The 19,276-nt window shown below is 46.6% G+C and overlaps 1 protein-coding gene across 4 annotated transcripts in view; it reads left to right on the forward strand.

The window, feature by feature from the left end:
• Positions 1–3,420: 3,420 nt before the first annotated feature.
• WDR86 (WD repeat domain 86) overlaps positions 3,421–19,276 on the forward strand; it is a 42,361-nt gene continuing 26,505 nt past the window's right edge. The window contains exons 1-4 of one of the 4 annotated variants that reach the window (XM_014569617.3): positions 3,421–3,911; positions 7,208–7,496; positions 11,375–11,516; positions 14,202–14,625. In XM_014569617.3, coding sequence (XP_014425103.2) covers positions 7,334–7,496; positions 11,375–11,516; positions 14,202–14,625 — 729 coding nt within the window. In that variant the 5' untranslated portion in view covers positions 3,421–3,911; positions 7,208–7,333. Of the gene's footprint in view, positions 3,912–7,178; positions 7,497–11,374; positions 11,517–14,201; positions 14,626–19,276 lie in introns of all 4 variants that reach the window. The other 3 variants (XM_006115161.4, XM_014569616.3, XM_014569614.3) reach the window with 3 other exon arrangements.

Below are 19,276 nucleotides of genomic sequence, written 5' to 3' on the forward strand. Positions count from 1 at the left end.
GGTAAAATGTTCCGTTTTGAACATTTTATCCATCACAACTAATAATGATCACAGGGAAAAACCATCTTTGAAATAGAGTCTTGAAATGCCTTTTCAAAATAGGAAGTGAGAGATCAGTTTCTACACCCAAGGCTCACCAAAATCCAAAACATGGCCACCTGAGATAAACAGAGGGACCCTCTATGGCCCAGTCAAAGCAGGAGATTTACACTTGTGTAATACAAGTGTGTGTTTATTCTTGGCACTTGATTTTATACTTGCATCTAGGGTTACCAGGTAGACCCCCCCAAAAGACAGACACACTTAATCGTAGGCGAGGGAGAGGGACCGGCCTGGGGAAAAAGGGGCGGGAGGCAGGTCTGGGGGGTGGGGGGGCAGGAGCCGCAGGGCTGGCCGGGAGGAAGGGGGGTGGGAGGCAGGACTGGCGGGAGGGGGGGTCGAGGGCTGCGAGGCTGGCTGGGAGGAAGGGGGGTGGGAAGCAGAGCTGGCAGGGAGGGGTGCAGCCACTCGCCGCAGCCGGAGTCCAACAGGCCACGCCACCAGCAGGCACGCCCTTTAGTTGCTAGTAGAAGCCAGGCGGGGGCGGGGGGAGTGGCCAGGAGCCACTCTCCCCGCCCGGCTTCTGCACGCAACCAGAGGCTTCCAGCTGGGAGGTGGGGCCGCGATTGGTGCTGGGAGCTTCTGGTTGTGTGCAGAAGCCAGGCAGGGGGAGTGGCTGGAAGTCCCAGCCACTGCCCCCACCCCGCCTGGCTTTTGCACGCAACCACATGGCTCCCAGTGCCAATCGTGGCCCCGCCTCCCTGTCACTCCCCCGCCCCCTCCAGGCTTCCGTTCGGCGCCCAGCCAGAAATTCAGAAAATACCGGACATGGCACTTGTCTGGTATTGTCTGAATTTTTCTACCGGACAGAGGGTGCAAATACCGGACTGTCTGGTAGAAAACTGGACACCTGGCAACCCTACTGCATCATACTACAGCTATATAGTAAAGTAGTGTTTGTGCATCTTCCCCATAACCTATCTCACAGTTCCTAACACAACAGCCATAAGCAAACCAATGATTTGTAGGAGAACTGACTGATATATATACTGTGGTCAGTGAGGATCCTTCTGTAACTGTACCTAGCTCAAAAGATTTTCAGGCCTAAATTTTCAAATGTAATTAGTGATTTGGGGTGTTTCGAAGTTTGGTTGCTCATACCGAAACACCTTAAAGAGGCCTGATGTTTCAGAGGGCCAGTGATCAGCACTTAAGCTGGGCATCCAGAATCACTGGTCATTAAAAACCCCCCAAACATTTGGGTCTCAGTTTTGGTCCTGGTGAACGTGTTGATGACACACACTTTGGAGAACAGCCATCACAGGTGAGCCATTAGGCTGATTCTGCTCTCACATCAGGCTTACATTGTTGTAACTTAACATTCACTTCAGTGTGTTGCTCCAGATTTACATTGGTGTAACTGAGCAGAAGAAGCAGAAGTTAATCATATGCTCTTTGTGGATGGGAAATATTAGGTTTGTCTTATGTCAGCAATAATGTAGTGCACTGAATATGATTCTTTCTGAAGAATTGGTTTAATTGACACATTTCTTTACAATGGAATAATTATATTACTAGCAACCCTTTGGGGACAGGGACCTTATCTTATACATCTGCAAAATGGCTAGTGTATTTTTGTCACTAAATACAATAAAGTGGGTTGTCTTCAGATCATATCTTGCAGCTCTTGTCTAGCATCAGAAGGATGGTTTTGTGGCTAAAAAAGGCTGGGAGTGAGGAGAAACAGATTCTGTTCCCACTTATGCCACACATTTCTTGAGTGAACTTGGGCAATCATTTGTGCTCTGCCCATCTCAGTTGCCCATTTCTTACCCAAAACTTAGGTTCTGTTCCTGATTGTGTTCCTGACTGATCTGCTGAGTGATTTTTTGGGGGTCAAATTACTTCACTTTTCTGAATCTCTATTTCTCCTCCTCTCCTTTGTGTATTTAAGCTATGTCTACACTTGAAAGTTTTTCAGTGTGATGAAAGTCAGTGCCTGTGGGCTCTGTAGGACTGGTGCAGCTCCCTTGCCCACAGCGGGCGGGGGGGGGGGCTGCTCTAGTCCCCACCGTTAACCAGTAATGCTTACTAGTTATGGTTAAGGGTGATACTTCTGATTAACTGGTTAACCAGTCACATCCCTAGTTAGAACATGTGTGTAAGGCAGGGGTTGTGCCGTACTTCCCTGCAGGGTTTCACTGACTAAGCTGCGGGCAGGTAGGTTGCAAGCAGAGAGGAGAGGCTGCTGAACTGTAACCCTGTTCTATGTTCTTTGCAGAATAAAACCTGTTCCTGGCAGTTAGTCTGAGTGGGCCTGACCCGAGGTGCACACATAAGGCAGAGCACACAAAGGAGCCTCAGGCTACTAAGAATAGTGATAGAAATGTAGCCGTGTTAGTCTGGGGTAGTTGAAGCAAAATGCAGGACGATGTAGCACTTTAAAGACTAACAAGATGGTTTATTAGATGATGAGCTTTCGTGGGCCAGACCCACTTCCTCAGATCAAATAGTGGAAGAAAGTAGTCACAACCATATATACCAAAGGATACAATTAAAAAAATGAACAAATATGAAAAGGACAAATCACATTGCAGAACAGAAGGGGGATGCGGGGGGGGGGGGGGGGGGGGGGAGGGAGGGGGGGGGGCTGGGAAGGGGGAGGAAGGAAGGTAAGTGTCTGTGAATTGCTGCTATTAAAGGTAGGGAGAGTGGGATGTTTGTGAGTTAATGGTATTACAGGTGATAATTGGGGAAACTGTCTTGGTAATGGGTGAGAAAGTTCAAAGTCTACTTGCCAACAAGGACTTAACAAGACTTTGAACTTTCTCACCCATTACCAAGACAGTTTCCCCAATTATCACCTGTAATACCATTAACTCACAAACATCCCACTCTCCCTACCTTTAATATCAGCAATTCACAGACACTTACCTTCCTTCCTCCCCCTTCCCCCCCCCCCCCCCCCCGCATCCCCCTTCTGTTCTGCAATGTGATTTGTCCTTTTCATATTTGTTCATTTTTTTAATTGTATCCTTTGGTATATATGGTTGTGACTACTTTCTTCCACTATTTGATCTGAGGAAGTGGGTCTGGCCCACGAAAGCTCATCATCTAATAAACCATCTTGTTAGTCTTTAAAGTGCTACATCGTCCTGCATTTTGCTTCAGGCTACTAACATTGTGTCAAAAGTCACAAGTCTTCTCCTAGGTTGAATAACCTTCTATTGGGCTAGTGAACTGGAGGGGCCACGGAACCACAGTCGGATGGAAAGTGCAAGAGAAGTACCGAAAAAAAAAGTCCTGCTCGGAAGCCAACTTCCTCTAGGACCTAGGGGAAGCCTGAGGGGTGGTGATTGGGCCCCCTGCGCAGCTGATTGACAGACAAGCTGGGCTCCGAACCACCACATTAATGAGAACCAGGGGGAAGGGGATTCCGAGAGCCCGGGCTTGGGATGCCTGCAGAGGAAGGGTGCCCGGAGCCGGACAAAAGGCAGCGCGCCGCGCATGGACTCTCTGCCAGCCGCGTCCCTGGCAGAGCTGCTCCCTGCCTCCGGCTCAGCAGCTCATCCCCGCGAGCATCTTCCCCTCGGCAGCCGGGCTGGAGAACGCGTAGGGCTTACGGGCGAGCTTTGCTCCGGCCCCGCAGCCGCCTAGAGGGGAGCGTGGTCCGGGCAGGGCGGCGCGTTTCCCCGCGAGTGGGTGCCCCGAGGACGCTGCCTCCCGGCGCGCTGGGGGCGCGTTCGCTGGTGGGAAGGACAAAACTCGCTGCTGCTGCAGGACCTGGCCGCGGCCCCCTGCACACGAGCCCGCGCGGGCTTTGTTGCTCCTGCGCCTCCCCGCCCGCCAACTAGCCCGCCCTGGAGGGGGAGGTAAGCGCCCGGGCGTGGGGCAGAGCAGGGGGCGAGGGTGTCCTGTGTGGGGCGGGGGAGGAGTGACGGAGGAGGGGCAGGCTGGGGGGACACGGAGCAGGACAGAGACGGGGGGGGTCTCCCCTCTCTTGGTAACAGCGAGCGGGGGCTACGCTGTCGGGGAGTCAGGGCTGCTCTGTTTGGGGGGAGAGATGTTGGGGGCAGCAGCTGGGGGCTGGCTAGTGGGGGGGGGCTTCTACGTGAGGGCAGCAGGACAAAGGGGGGTGGGAGAGTGAAGGAAGCAGCACAGACGTGGGGGGAGGGAGCAGGGGGACGCGGTACAGACGTGGGGGGAGAGGGAAGTTGCCGATGGGGGGGTATCTGCTGGGGAGAGGCCTGTGGGAGGCGGCACTGGGTGGGGAATCGCAGAGCGCACAGGCGGCGTCTCTGTGAGGCAGATAGCACAGACCCCCTGCTGGGACCTCCTGCTGCCCACCAGAGATCTGGGGGGCGGCTGCTCTGGGAAAGAACGGGGCGCGAGAGGAAAAGCAGCCCAGGCATGGTGGGGAAGAGGTCTGAGGGGAACAGTTCAGATTGGGGCTTCTCCCTGGGGTTGGGTAGGGAGGGGGCCCTTCCCTGTGGATTGGAAAGGAGAAGAGCACTACAGCTGGGGGGGGGGGGGAGAAAGCGGGGTGGGCACAGAGATGGGCATGGGGAGGGGTGTGAAGGGAGGAGAGGAGCCATTTGAGTTTGCACAGATGTTGAGATTTTTTTGAGAGTGGAAGAAGTGAGAAGATAAGGAAGGACAAGAGGGGAGAGCCCTTTCCTGATTTCTCATCTCCCCTCATAGAGGCACTAAATAGGGATAATAGGAACTGCCCCATAGGCAACAATCCTGCTCTGGCCCTAAGGCCAACTCTTGGGGGTGGCAAGTGGGTGGGAGAGGAGGTGATGTGGGCGTTCTCACTGCTCTCTTTGGCATATGGCCCCTTTTTCTAATGTCTATTCACAGTTTTGCAGGAAGGTGATGAATAAGTTCTAAAGCTAGAGCTAGTTCACATTCTAGGGGATGCATCTGACAAAGTGGTTTTTATCCATGAAAGCTTATGTCCAAATAAATCAGTCTTCAAGGTGCCACAAGAGTCCTCATTGCTTTTGCAGATACAGACTAAAAGGCTACCCCCTTTGAGAATTAGAGGGGTGTAAGAGAGCGGTGCTTAAAAAGGATGTTTTGTGGAGCCACGCTGAGAGTCAGTGGGTGACATGTCCAGTCAGCTCAGTTTGATAATGCTTCATTGGAATGACAAGCTACTCATGTTTTGCAAATTGTAGAAGAGACAGGCCTCTGTTGGGAGATATTGTCCAGGACTGGGATTTGGGCTTCTTTATCTGCTGTGTTAAGTCAGAACTGGCTTTAAACCAGGGGTGGGCAAAATCAGGCCTGGGGACTGGCTCTAGCCTGCTAAGCATTTCTCTCTGGCCCGCCTAGCTGATTCGCAGACCACAGCTTGTGTTTAACAACCCTTCCCCCTAACCTGCTCCATCCTGCAGCAGAGCTGCTCCTGGGATTCTCTTTCTAGCTGTGCAGAGGGGAGGGGAGAATCCTGAAGTCAGGAAGTCCTCCTGCCCCTGTATCCTATCTCTGCAGAGCCAGGGTTTGGGGTGAGGGGGCGGGAGAGAGACACACACAGAGACACACACACACACTGTGGAGCTGCTCCAATCTGAAGCATGGATGGTAAGCGACTCAGAAGTGCCTGTCTTCAGAGGCAGTGCCCTGTTTCTAAGATTTCAGTGCTAGTGCCCTCTTTCACAGTCGCACACACACTCTTCCTCCCCATACCTCATCTCTGCAGGGTGGGTGAGGGGTCAGACAGACAGAAGAGGACAGTTTTCCCTGTCTAAAAGAGAAACTTACCAGGCAGCAGCCAGCACACATGCTTTCTGTATCACTGTCACACCCCCAGGCTGTACCACACTGTCTCTGTGCAACACACACACTCAATCTGTGTCTCAGTTTTTCAAACACACACACACACACACACACACACACACACACACACTGTCTCTCTCACTCACACTCACACACTCTCTCTCTCTCTCTGTAGCCCCCAGCCCTATCCCTTCCACCCTGCCACTTCAGGGGATAAAGGGAGATGGACCTGGCCTATGACCATGTTCCAAAATTCATGAAGTGGCCCCTCAGAAAATTATTGCCTACCCCTGCTTTAAACCTTTCAGGGATACGTTAGAATCCTCCGGGATGGTCAGGACACCAGACTGTTGGCACTACACTGAGAGGGAGCAGTGGGAGTTACCAATGCTCTTCACGGCAAAAAATGAAGCCCTTTCTTATAATGAGAATAAAGTGTGTGTGGTCAGCGTGGCAACATAGGTCAGCCACGTGCCTATAGCAGTGAGAGTTGCTGCATTTTCCATGTTTACTCTTGCAGGGAAGGGATTGGTTAGTTTAATGTATCCTGGCCAGGGAGGAAAAGACAGTAATTATCCATGTTAACTATCAGTTAGTACAGGTCGAACCTCCCAAATCCGGCACTCTCTGGTTCGGCAACATCCGTGATCTGACAGGGCCACAGATGTTGCCGGACCAAAGAGCTTTGGAGGCGGGGAGCAGGAGCCAGCCAGGAGACCGCAGGGCTGGGGAGCCCTGGCTGCACCAGCAGTGGCTGGGCCAGGTGGCTGCTGGGGAGCCCCACCTTGGCCAGAGAGTCTCCTGCAGCAGCAGGGCCAGCCTACGGCCAGGTGGCCCTGGGGAATCTCTGGCAGGAGCAGGACTACCAGGCAACCCCAGCCGGTGAACCTTGGGAATCCCCCAACAGCAATGGGCTGGGTGGCTGGGCAGCCTTGTCTGGGGAACTCCCCATTGTCATGGGGGCCAGGGAACCCCTGCATCAACAGGGCCAGGTGGGGAACCTGGGAATCTCTGGTGGCAGTGGGGCTGGGGTGGCCAAGTGGCCACAGCCAGTGAACCTCTAGCTGCAGCGGGGCTAGGAGGCAGCAGGGGATTCTTGGCTATGGAGCCCTGGGGTTTCCCCAACACCAGAGGGGCTGGTGGTGGCCAGGTGGCCCTAGAAGGGGAATCCTTGTGGCAGCACTGGCAACGGAGTGGGAGCCCTAGCCTTGGGAGCCCTGGGGGTGGTGGTAAGTGCAGCCAGCCTGGGAGCATTGACCTCCCCTGGTCTGGCAAACTCCCTGGTTCGGGACCGCTCAGGTCCTGAGGGTGCCTGAATTGTGTGTCCTGTTGTGCGACCTTTTGCATTTCTGCAGGAGACTAGGCTAGCTTGCTGGTTTTGCAGGACCATCGTGATGGCTGAAGTTGGTCTCGGGGAGCCCACTGCAGGCCCAGAGTTCCTTCCTAGAATGGTGCGGAGCCAGTGAGTCAACCCCTTTCTGGGTCCCCTGCCCGGGCTGGGGCCAGCAGGATGGGGAGTAGTGGCTCCGCACTGAAGGTCTGTGCTGATCACCGAGGAGGCATCAACTGGCTCAGTCTGAGTCCAGATGGGCAGCATCTGCTGACAGGCAGTGAAGATGGCACTGCACGTCTCTGGAGCACTGCAGATAGCCAGTGCCACGGCCACTTCCAAGGTACAGTCTGTGCCCCTTTTCTGTGGGCTCTGAGTCCAAGTACAGCTTATCCAAAGATATGGTACAAGCCACTCAGCATGTTCCATCCTCTCCAGTCTCTGGAGCAAACTGAATGGCCAAATATGCTTATGAATCATGGACTCTCTTTCATCCCAAAGCAAGTTACAAATGTTACAGACTGGGAGTCACTTTGAGGCAAAATACAGAGATTTAACTTCTGCTCCCTCACTACAGTCCTCAGCTTTGCACCCATGTTGTGGGATTTTTTATCTTCCTGGTTGTGGGTTTTTTTTTATCTTCACTTTTTCCAGATTTTAGTTTTTTACTTATTCAGAAACAGGCTAGTGAACAATGGGGTTCTCTTCAGTTGATCAAAACATTCTCATGTTCAATTTAAACTGCTGGGCTTTTTATTCTGAAATTGTTTTTACCTGTTTAATGAGATTTACATCTTCCTACACAATCCCTAGACTCATATAAAAATGATTAAAGAATGCAGAATCCTCTGCAGGATGCTGAATTATGCAGGAGGGGACTGTGAATTGAATGGACTTTTTTTGGAAACTCTTAACAGAAAACAATTCTTTTTGCTTACATTAAAATTTAAAGTATTTTTTAAAGTTGCCCTTTGGATAACTTTCTGCATATTCCTTTAGGATTTTATTTATATATAATCTGCTCAACAATTGTTGGGTAACGTCACCATATTGACAGCCCTTTGCCTATGGAAAAAACACCACTGAAAGCTTCCTCTACAGCATAACCAAGATGCCTCAATCCTAATCCATCAGGGAAGCTTTGTTTGTCTACAATGAGGCTTTTGTGAATTATTGGCTTTTATTCTAATACCTGATGGTGGGAGCACTGTTTACTCCTGGGGCAATTCTGCTCCAAAACACTAAAAATTCTGCACACAACATTTAAATGTACTGCACATCTTAATTATCAAAATAACACTATAATCATGCCAATTTGTATTAGTTTAATTTATTTCAAAATACCTGTTGGCAAGTATACCTTTAACAATACAGACAACAAGAGATTTAGGAAATGTTTTTGACAAATAGATTCCTTACTAGGCATAGTAATAATTTATTTAAACTACAGTAAAGAGCCATATTTCTTACACCCCTCAGAAGCAGTGAAAATGCTTGAGGGAGTCAGAGGTAATGAAGGAGTTGAGGGAGAGGGAAGTAGTTGGTGGGAGTGAACCTGGAGGGTTGTTAGGTGTGGGTGGGAGAAGTATGGAACAGTTGGGTATTTTTGGGTGGAGGTAGGGAGTTAGAGAGCCTCTCCCATGCAGTCCCTGGCTGACCCCTAGCTTCTCCCATTCAGTCAAGATACATCTGCTCCCTCCCTGTGTGGCCCTGCACTCCCATTTTCATTTAGCTTCTGGATCAGTGCTTTCACCCGTTAGCTCCTGCGTTTCCACTCTAGTCTATCCCCCATTAGTCCTTCTGAACCTGAGTCTGTGTGACACCCGCCTTCCTTCCCTCCCCCCGGAAGCCCCATTTGACCTAGGCTGGATTTGAACCAGCAACTGGAAGAGTGCTATATAGCTCATTACTCATTCCCAGAGCTATCTTCCATTTACTTAACATTCATGTCAGTTTACCTTTACTAGTGATACCATCGAGGAGGTCTCTTAGGGTACGTCTACACGGCGGCACTATTTTGGAATAACGTCCATTATCCTGAAATAGCATTCTACGTGTCTTAACAGCATGCCTGTTATTTCAAAATACATTAGAAATAATGGGCTTCTTATTCCAGCCTCCTGTAAACCTTGATGCACAAGGATTAAGGAAGATGATGGAATAGTGTTTTATTTTGAAATTAGCGCTGTGTAGAAATTAGCGCTGTGCCAGATTTTGAAATAAGCTACACAATTTGCATAGCTCAAATTGTGAAGCTTATTTCGAGGTACATGCTACGTTGTGGACATACCCTCAGTTTCTGGAAGTCAGACACATTCACTTGATTGCAAAAAATTATGCTCCAGTTGAAAAGATGCACAGTATGCTACAGTAATGTCTAACTGGCTATCTTTAATCACATGCTTTAACTTACATGATTTTAATACTGTCATTTAACTGTGTCTGTGCCTCATTTTTACCACCTAGTCTCCTCCTGGAGTCCTAATCCTTACTTCTACCCTTTCCCATTTCCCTCTTCTTCATAACTCTCTGTACTCTACCACTCCTTTCCCTATGTCTTTGTTCCTTCCTCTTTCCCTCCACATCTGCTGCTTGTCATGTTTTACCTCTCCCTGGCAAAAAACCTCAAACCCCAAAGCTACCTAGAATAATATTATTCATCACTTGTATTAATTAATCACTAGAGGCCCCAGCTGAGAGTGCTGACTCTTGGGGCAACAGCTCTTACTAAGTGGCTGTACAGTGCCTGGCACAATAGAACCGCAGTCTAAACAGATAACATGAAACAGCGGAAGGGAGAAAGTATTATGCTCATATTTTACAGATGGGGAACCCAGGCCAAATTGGAAGGCTATGGCAGAGCTGGTGGGAATTGAATCTAAAACTCATGAGTCCCAGTAAAAAATACTAAATGGTACAATAAAGTAACTCAATCTAAATGTTGCAGTGCTTGTTCTTCTTGCCTCTATTCCCTCACTTTTGTTTGAGGGTAAATTCTTTACAGTATATTTTTAATATGACTATAAAGCCCTAGTAAATTCTGGGCACTGTATAAATAGTAATGACAATGCCTTTATTCTTTCTCTCTACTTGATTTGCTAAATATCAATACCATTAAAACATAGTAAATATTACTTCCTGTTATTGGATAAAACAGGAAGGTGGGTAGGTAGGAGGTAGAGAAATACAGCTAACTTTTCATCACTCATGTTCTTTTAGTTATTTGCATTTCACTCATTGGACTATTAACTAAACTTTCCAATTAACCTAATTTATCAGTCAACTCTATTTCAGGGTTTCTTGCACTAGCCTGGTACTGCTGGTTGTCTAAAAAACCAGAAGGTAATGCTGAAATACACTTTTTTTAACCAAAATTTAAAAAAGAGAAGAGAAAAGACATGTATTTATAAAGTGAACCAAATTAATTGCTCGTTTGAATTCAATTGATTTCAGCTGAGTTACACCAAGGATGACAGCTTCTCTCTCTCTCTTATTCATTCCACAATATCCCTTAAAAACAACAAGAAGCTCATTGATGGGCCTTAAGCAGGGTGACAGTAATCCTTGAAATGGCCCACCATACCTCTGTTCAGTGGTCCTGGAACAATTTTATAATGGGCTTGCTGAATCACAGAATACTAGAACTGGAAGGGACCTCGAGAGGTCATCGAGTCCAGTCCCCTGCCCTCATGGCAGGACCAAATATTGTCTAGACTATCTCTGATAGACATTTATCTAACCTACTCTTAAATATCTCCAGAGATGGGGATTCCAAAACCTCCTTGGGCAATTTATTCCAGTGTTTGACTACCTTGACAGTTAGGAACTTTTTCCTAATGTCCAACCTAAACCTCCCTGTAAGAATGTAGAAACTGTATTTGGATTGTCATTACTACTTCACACCAGGGGTGCAGGAGGACACCCAGCATCCCTAGTGCCAACACCCATGTCTATTCCATTTATTCCTTATAACGTAAAACACAGATGGAGTTCGTGATTTTAAAATCAAAAGTGCCATCAGCTCCTGCTTGTGATGAACTCAATTGTGGATTTTTAAAACTACAGCTTCAAAAGCATTAAGCTCTGGAGTTTTGAATCAGGCCAATTTCAGACTAGTTTTTTTTTTTTTTTAATTATACTAAAGTGAGCATGTTGAAGCTTGCTTAATCTGTTCTGTTCGCAATATTCTGAATATTTTTTTATCTCCCTTCTTGTTCCTAGGACATGAAAGCTATATCACCTTTTGCCACTTGGAAAATGAGGTTGCATTCACATGTAGCGCAGATCATACAATTAGGAAGTGGGATGTGATGACAGGCCAGTGTCTGGCTATTTACCGAGGGCACACATCAATTGTCAACAGGTTGGTACTACAAATTCTTCTTTTATCATTTCACTGTGATTCTGTAACTTGACACCAGATACATTGTATGCAGAACTGTTGTAGCCTTGTGGGTCCCAGGATGTCAGAGAGACAAGGTGGGTGAGGTAACGTCTTTTGTTGGACCTGAGGAAGAGCAAAGTATTCTTGAAAGCTTCTTTCTCTCTCTTCAGCTGAAGTTAGTCCAACAATAGATATTTCCTCACCCACCTTGTCTTTCTCCTAGATACATTGTCATTTTACCAGTAATCTCCCCTGCACAACTAATGGGTTGTGGAAATCTTTGATTCTCTGTTACGCATGTTCTATGCTATGATAATTAATTATCTTAACAACAATGCTGGCACAACTATAGACAAGATGGGAGAAGAGCAAAAAGGTTCACAGCAATGGGAACTGAATCTGCCCCTGGGAATGGAATTGTAGAAGAAATTGCTCAGTTGAAAGCAGATGCCTGACATGCATAGATTTTAAAAGTAGCATGTCAGCCATTCTTGTTAGCAAAAACGCCATGGTTCTGTTTGATTTATTTCTTATTGTTAAACTAAGTTTAAAACTGTACTGTGACTTCTTTCTGAACTTGCATATTTCCCCGGCTTCCCTGGAAATCCATGAGGATTTCTCATGGTTGCTGGAATATATTTATTTATTTATTTTGAAATAGAACAATTGAAGTGTTCGTTTTGAAGGGGGGAGAAACTAAATATGTAACAGAATCTGTAAACAGATAGGAATGAGGGTGAAAAATACTGGGTCAGCCAGTTTTCATAACATCTTGAATTATAGGGACACCCAATCATTGCCCATTTTAGATGGCTGCCTTCACAGTTTGACAGGTGGCCAAGACGTAAAAGAAGGCAGTTAGAAGAAGCCCCCCATTCTGCCCCATCTTTAATTCGGACATTTGGGTTCTTGATCTAAGTGAACCACCTGCTTTTCCTCATTATGGTGAAAGTACTATGAACTGTAGTGTATAACGTCATGGGCTGCATGCTGTTCTTTGATCAGATCTTCTGTAGTCCAGGTGATGAAGTCCTGGACTGGGTGTCTGCTTCTACATCTGTCACTGACTCCCTTTGAGACTTTAAGGAAGATATGTAGCCAGAGAAACTGAAGCACAGAGAGGTTAGGTATATACTATTGCTTTTGTCAGCATAATTTGTGAGTCGGGGGTGTGAAAAAATCAACTCCTGCGTGATGTAAATTACACTGATATAAGTGCCAGTGTGAACAGCACTGCCAACATAGGTACGGCTGCTTGTGGGGGCTGAAATAGCTAAGCCATTGGGCAAACTTTCTCCAGTTGGCTTTGAGTGGCTACATGAGAGAATTTACAGAGTGTAGCTTTTGTGTATGGCTTTTTAATGTAGCTGTGGCCTCTATCTGTAAAACTGGGATAATGATTGCCTTCTTTTTGTAAGATCCTTGGCTAGGAATTTATTTTAAATGTAGTTTTTAACCTGCCTATTTGTCTGAGAATTGTGTGATAATTAGTTTTAGAAACCATGATTTGTGGTTCCAAGTTCCTGGAAACTAAATGTTCGATTAGTTTAATTGCTATTATTGTTGGCTATCTACTTAGGCCTGCATTTGGACAACTAAATAGCCATAATGAAAAATGAGCTCCTAAATAATATGTTTTAAAAAGAAACTGACAACTAATGAATAACACATGGTAGTGCTGGTGGTCAAGGTTTTTTTAAGGGATGCCCCAGATTAGTCTATTGAGGTGCCTAAATAAGTTACATGACTTCAAAAGGATTAAGCAGATTTTGTTTTGTCTTGTTTTGTTTTTTTTTGGGGGATGGAGGAGAGTGAGGGGAAGGTTAGCATGTGATTATGTATAATGCATATGCATGCACAAAGGTCAAATTAAAGCTGCACAAGCAACCTTTAATTCTGGCATCTCCTAACATCTGAGAGCACATATGTGCAATTTTAACATTCTTTTTATGATAGTTTTTTAAAATACAAGTCATATAAGTAATGAATACATAAGCAATTAAGTGAGGATAAAAATTGTAGGTGGAATAAACTCTCATTCTTCGGAGTATAAATAATCCTAATCCATTGCGAGTAGGAAGAAATTTCCTGTATGGGCGAATTTTTCCATATGTAACTGTCCACTATGGGATTTTTTTCTACCTTCTTCTGAAGCACCTGGTATTAGCAATTGTTGAAGAAAGGATAGCAGATTAGAGAGACCACTGATCAGGTCTGGCAAGTCTTATGATCCTGGGAATATTCCATTGTCAGTGTATCACAAATCTAGTCACTTCCTGCAGGCTCGATGGGGAATTGGCGTTGCTTGCTAACAACATGATGTGCTAAACTGAAAGGGAAGTATTAAGAAGCAGAGAATCAAATTCCAAAGGCCAAAGCATTGGTAAATCCTGAATGGGGTAATGTTCTGCTCTGTGTCTATTTTCACTTGTAACTGCATAAGGCTCTGAAGGACTATGCCATGTCCCTGGGTGTGGCAGTGAGGCGCTCATGCTGATGTTGTTAGTGTATCTGATGGTTGGATAGTTATTTGAGGGACAGTTGCTGCTAGTACTTCATTGCACTCTTGGTATAGGACCTTGCATGCAGTCCAGGGTGCAGCAATGAAAAGGCTCAGCATCCATACATAAAACAAGGTCTATTCTAGTTGTTTGTGTTTAACAGGATCCTGGTTGCCAAAGACTATTTATTTAGTGGCTCCTATGACAGAACAGCACGGTGCTGGAGTGTGGACAAGGAGAAGCAAATCCAGGAATTCCGGGGCCATCGGAACTGTGTTCTGACTCTGGCTCACTACTCCTCCAGGGATGTTCTTGATGAGTCAGAGGAGGAGCAGGAGAAACTGAGCAGAGACTTCTTGGTGACGGGAAGCACTGACTGCACTGTTAAGGTCTGGTGGGTGTCCAGTGGGCGTTGCTACCAGACTCTTCTAGGACACACTGGGGCTGTTTTATGCCTTATACTCGATGCTCGGAATAGAGAGCTGTTTTCTGGAAGCACTGATTACACCATCCGAACATGGAATATTGTGACTGGAGAGCAGTTGAAAGTGTTCAAAGAACATCAAGGATCGGTTATCTGTCTAGAGGTAAGAACCAGTGTGTTTCATAATGCCACCGTGAGGGGGATATTCACATCAGACCATTCTTGGCCAGTAACTGAATAAGCCAAGAAGACTGAACCATCTTCTGATACTCAGAAGAGGTTCCTTTGAGCCAGTGTATAAAAATTGCATGCAGGAAACAGGCCCATTTCTTGCCTCATCCATGGCTAAAAAGCTTCAGTACTCAGGCATGGCCTTTGGGCAAGGCGAGAGAGGCGGCTGCCTTGGGCCCCGTGCATTCAGGTCTCCATGGCCTCACGCACTCAGGGCCCCACACTGCTTGGCTCCGTGTACCCAGCTGCTCACTCGCTGCCCTGACTGGGAGCTGTGCGGCTGTGTGGCTCAGACAAACACAGTGTGTTGCCTTGGGCCCTGTGAACACTTTGGCCAGGCCTGTCAATACTGACAAGCCATGAATCAGAAAGTTCTAGTAAGTGGGACTGAAAAGCATAAGCTTTTGTCCTAGACCACGGAGTAGCCAGAATCTGGTGTTTGGGATTAAAAGCCAGGTAGAAGTGAGGCAGGAACTTCAGCTGGAATAGCTGCAGAGAGGCCTACTTGAAAGGTTTTCATTTCCTTGACCAATCTTATGAGAGGAGATTCAGAAAGCTTGACTTCTTTTAACTCTGCAAAATGAAGGCTGAGAGGAGGTAGGATTATTTTCTAAAAGCATTGAGGGACAAGCACCAAGGAGGATGAAGATCTGTTTAAGCCAAAGGACAAAGTTAGCACAAGAACGTATGGGTATAAGCTGGCCGTGAATAAATTTGGGCTAGAAATGAAAAGAAGGTTTCTAACCTTCAGTAGGAGTAATGGGGACAATCAACAAAACTGGTTTATGATGGAGCTTGATACATGTATGAATGGGCTTATGACAGGGTTGTCTGCAGTAGCAGGCAACTTGATTTGATGATTCCAGTCTTATGATTCAATGAAAGATACTAGGGAGCTTTTTATCAAATTTGTTTTTAAGTCTGTGCAATATATTTGCTTAGTAAATGGTGTGAGAGCATAATTTTAACTTGGGGAGATGGCTCTGTCCTTGTCTAGGCTTTAAAATATAAATAGAAATGGAAATAATGTCATTTGGTCACCTTGAAACAACCCTTCTTCCACAGATGCGTTTCTGCCTTTCCTAAGGTTTTATAGTAGCTTCCATATGGCTAAAGGCAAGACAGGTCTGAATTTGCTGCCTCTACTACCTAGATCCTCTAAATTCATAGGGGAAATGACCTCACTGTGAATTGGTTTTGAAGGGAGGCAAGATTAAGGCTCTATCTGCTCCCGTCAATAGATTGAGCAAAGCAACGTGGGTAAGCATCCTACAGTGCAGTATTGTGGGAAGGCAGAGCTGATCCCTGTACTTCTTGGGATCTCTCCGAGTTCTCCCACAACATTTTCAGCTGCTTGGAGTGGCAGGAGTAGCTTTGTGAGCTCTCCATGCTGAGGAATGTCAAAACACCACAGCAATCTGTCCCCCTCTCTCTGTAGCAGCAGTTTGCTTGCCACTGTGTTCCTGGCAGGGCAGAAGAGGAAGGAGCTTTCACAGTGATTTGCTCTGTTAGCTATTCCTTTTGGGGAACGAACTCAGCTGTCAGATGCTTCCTGGAGCTTTGAAAGGGGAGGGGTGCATGCCTGCAGGGCTGCAGAAATCACAAAACACTGAGCACAGCCATCAGGACCGGCATTGTGGGATACTAGCAGAAGCCAGTTCTCTCGACAAAACAAACAGTGTCCACACTGGCTCTTTGTTGATAGTAAAGGGAGAGGAAAAGACAAAAGACTCTCACAGGGCTCAAAGCTTTTTATTGCCCAACTGGGCATTTTTCCCTGACAAAAGTCACATTGTAGTGTAAATGCTCTCACTGTTTTTTGTCACCAAAAGGCAGGTTTTGGGAACAAAACATGCCAGTGTAGACAAGGCCTCAGGTGAGAGCAAAAAAATTACATCAAAGAAAAGCAGACTAATGGGCAATATAGAATGAAGACACAAAATTGAATGAAATATTGCTTTTTTATGCCTTTTGCTTAAGCATAGGGAGAAAATAAGAGACTAGAGAGAGACAAGAAGATAGCAAGAGAAAATCAAAAAAGGGAGATGGAGAGAGTGATGGAAGAAAACCAGGAAATGGTAAAAGGGGAGAAAAAAGACATGGTCAAGTTTTTAGGTTAGCAAAATCCTATTTCATTTGTACATCATGCTGCCTATATCACACTGTGTTTCTATGTCAAATTACACTCTTCTCCCCTGCAAAATGGCAGAGCTGGGGGACCTCTGATGTGAGGAGGCTTGGATAAAATTGCTCCTCACTTGAGTGTATAACTGAGATCAAAAGAAGAAAATCTGTATATTTTTGAAATGTGTGCTGGTCCATCTGTGAGTCCATTTGTTTGTTCAAGAACTTCCCCTAAACAGAAAGAGCCAGGAACGCCAAACTTGCTATGCAGCTTCCTCTTCTCCTAACTTAAAGCAAGGTCAAGGTTTGGATGTGCCTGGAAAGTGATGGCTTCGTATCAAATGGAAAGGGAAGGGAGTGAGAGCAGGGACAGTAACTTATAACTCACCCACAGGGGAGCAGCAAGCATGGGAAGAAGAATGACCACGGGAGTGGGAGGAAGCAAGTGTCTCAGTGAGCAGCCACTGGCTGGCAACACCTGCCACACTGGCTTGCCCTGAGCTGGGCCCAGGGAGTGCTGGCAGGAGATCTGTGCAGCCCCCCATCCCTGGGCTGGCTCTATCTTCATCCCTGGATCAAGACTAGTGAGTGCCAATGGGAGGCCTGCACACCCCCCATGTCCAGGCCTGGGGAGTGCTATTGAGTGGGGTGTATGCCCCCCTCCTACCAATCCAGCCCTGGGGGAAGTCAGTGGGTGGGGTGTTTAACCCCCCCCTTTCTTGGGGAGAAGCTAGTGGGTGGGGTGCATGGCCACCTCCAGGGAGAAACTTTCAGCCATCCTCACTTCCTGCCCTGAGCCCTCACCCATTCCACTGATCTCTCTCTCTCTCTCCCCTCCCAACCTTCTGCCCTGACTCCTGCACCCCTGCCCTGAGCCTCTCCTCCTTCTCAACCCTGATTTTTCCACCCCACCCACTTCCGCAACCTCCTGCCTTCAGCCCCTCTTCAACCCCCAATCCTGACTCCGGCAACCTCCACGCAGGGCTGCCTTTAGGAAGTGTGGGGCCCAATTCGAGCCACTTTGGCGGGGCCTCCCCACCCCCCACCCCCAACCAGGATTTTTTGTTGAGCAAAAAAAAAAAAAAAAACCCCACAACCACACACATATCACATCAGAAGTAGATCTGATCAAAATGTAGTAGAACATTTTCAAAAACAAATGCCATCCTTTATTATGCAAAATTTTACACTAAATTAAATCAGTTGCCTTAAGTGTAGGTCAAATATTTTCAGTTGCAAGCTATCCAGTTTTTTTCAATAAAGTTTAAAGTTTGATTTTTAAAAAGTTACCAGAGGGCTTTGCAGTTTTCTGTTACATTGATTTACTTTTTAAATAGCAAAAATTGAGTCTTTGTTAAGAAAGTGTCGGTTCTGTGGTCAAATTCCAGGGCTTAGTGATTTCAGCACCAATGATTTCACTAGGTAATATGGTACCTCACCACCATTGCCTCCTTTGCACTGCTCTTCAACACATTGCCTCCATGTTGAGTCCAAGATCAGTCTAGACAAGATTTTAACAATGATTTTTGCTCAAGCAATCACTGAGACAAGACAAGGACTCTCAATTGATTCTAGTCAGCTCTGCCTTTAAAGACTGGATGTAAAGTGTCAGATATAATCTAGTTAACTGTGTACACGTTTACACTTTCACATCCCTAACTGAAAGGCCAGCTCATCTGAAAGCTCACATAGTTGGACTTCAGGAACTTATCCTATTAGTGATTCTGGATTTAGCAAGGGCAGTTTAAAGGAGTCTGCTGCTGAAAAGGTGTAGGAACGCAGCCAAGTGAGGTGGTAAGTGAGCAGCTAATTGGGATTGTGGCAAGTGAAGAGACACAGGAGGGGCTGGGGATGTGCACAGATGCACGGACACCAGTAAATGTTTATCTACATGTCTTTGCAGGGCTGAGAAGTGAACTTGTTCCTCTCTGGTGGAGATGTACCTGTGAGAGGAAAGCGCATGTTTATGAGCCTTGTCTTAAGTACCAGACAGACAGTTGTATTACTGATATTTTTGGCCATCATACAAGGAAAATCTTGAGCTGCTGTATTTTTCAGATCCCCCAAGCTGCTGAGTATTAAGCCGTTTCTGGTCACTTCAGTCTTGAGAGCTACCTGGAGGAAAACAACCAATAGCAGGACCACCAGGAGATGATCACACCATAGCTAAAACTACCATTTTTGCCATTACAATCTATTTTGCTAGTACTAAACTGGTCTGCCTGAAATCTCTCCTGCAGTAGTACATGTCAAATGGACTGGCATCTATGTTTAGCCCCTTTTGAATTCGGCCCTTCAGTGTCCACTTTTCTCTTCGGTATGGGAGCTGCAAATCCCAGCCCGGGCCCTCTAATTATTAGACATCTCCTTGGTTTGTCATGCTTTTCCCCAACAGGAGTTCTGTTGAGAAATTGGCCAAAGTGAACAAAGCTTTTCCAAAGTCAGCCAAGGAAAGTACA

Source organism: Pelodiscus sinensis, chromosome 2 (genome assembly GCF_049634645.1).
Source record: "Pelodiscus sinensis isolate JC-2024 chromosome 2, ASM4963464v1, whole genome shotgun sequence".
Classification (NCBI taxonomy): domain Eukaryota; kingdom Metazoa; phylum Chordata; order Testudines; family Trionychidae; genus Pelodiscus; species Pelodiscus sinensis.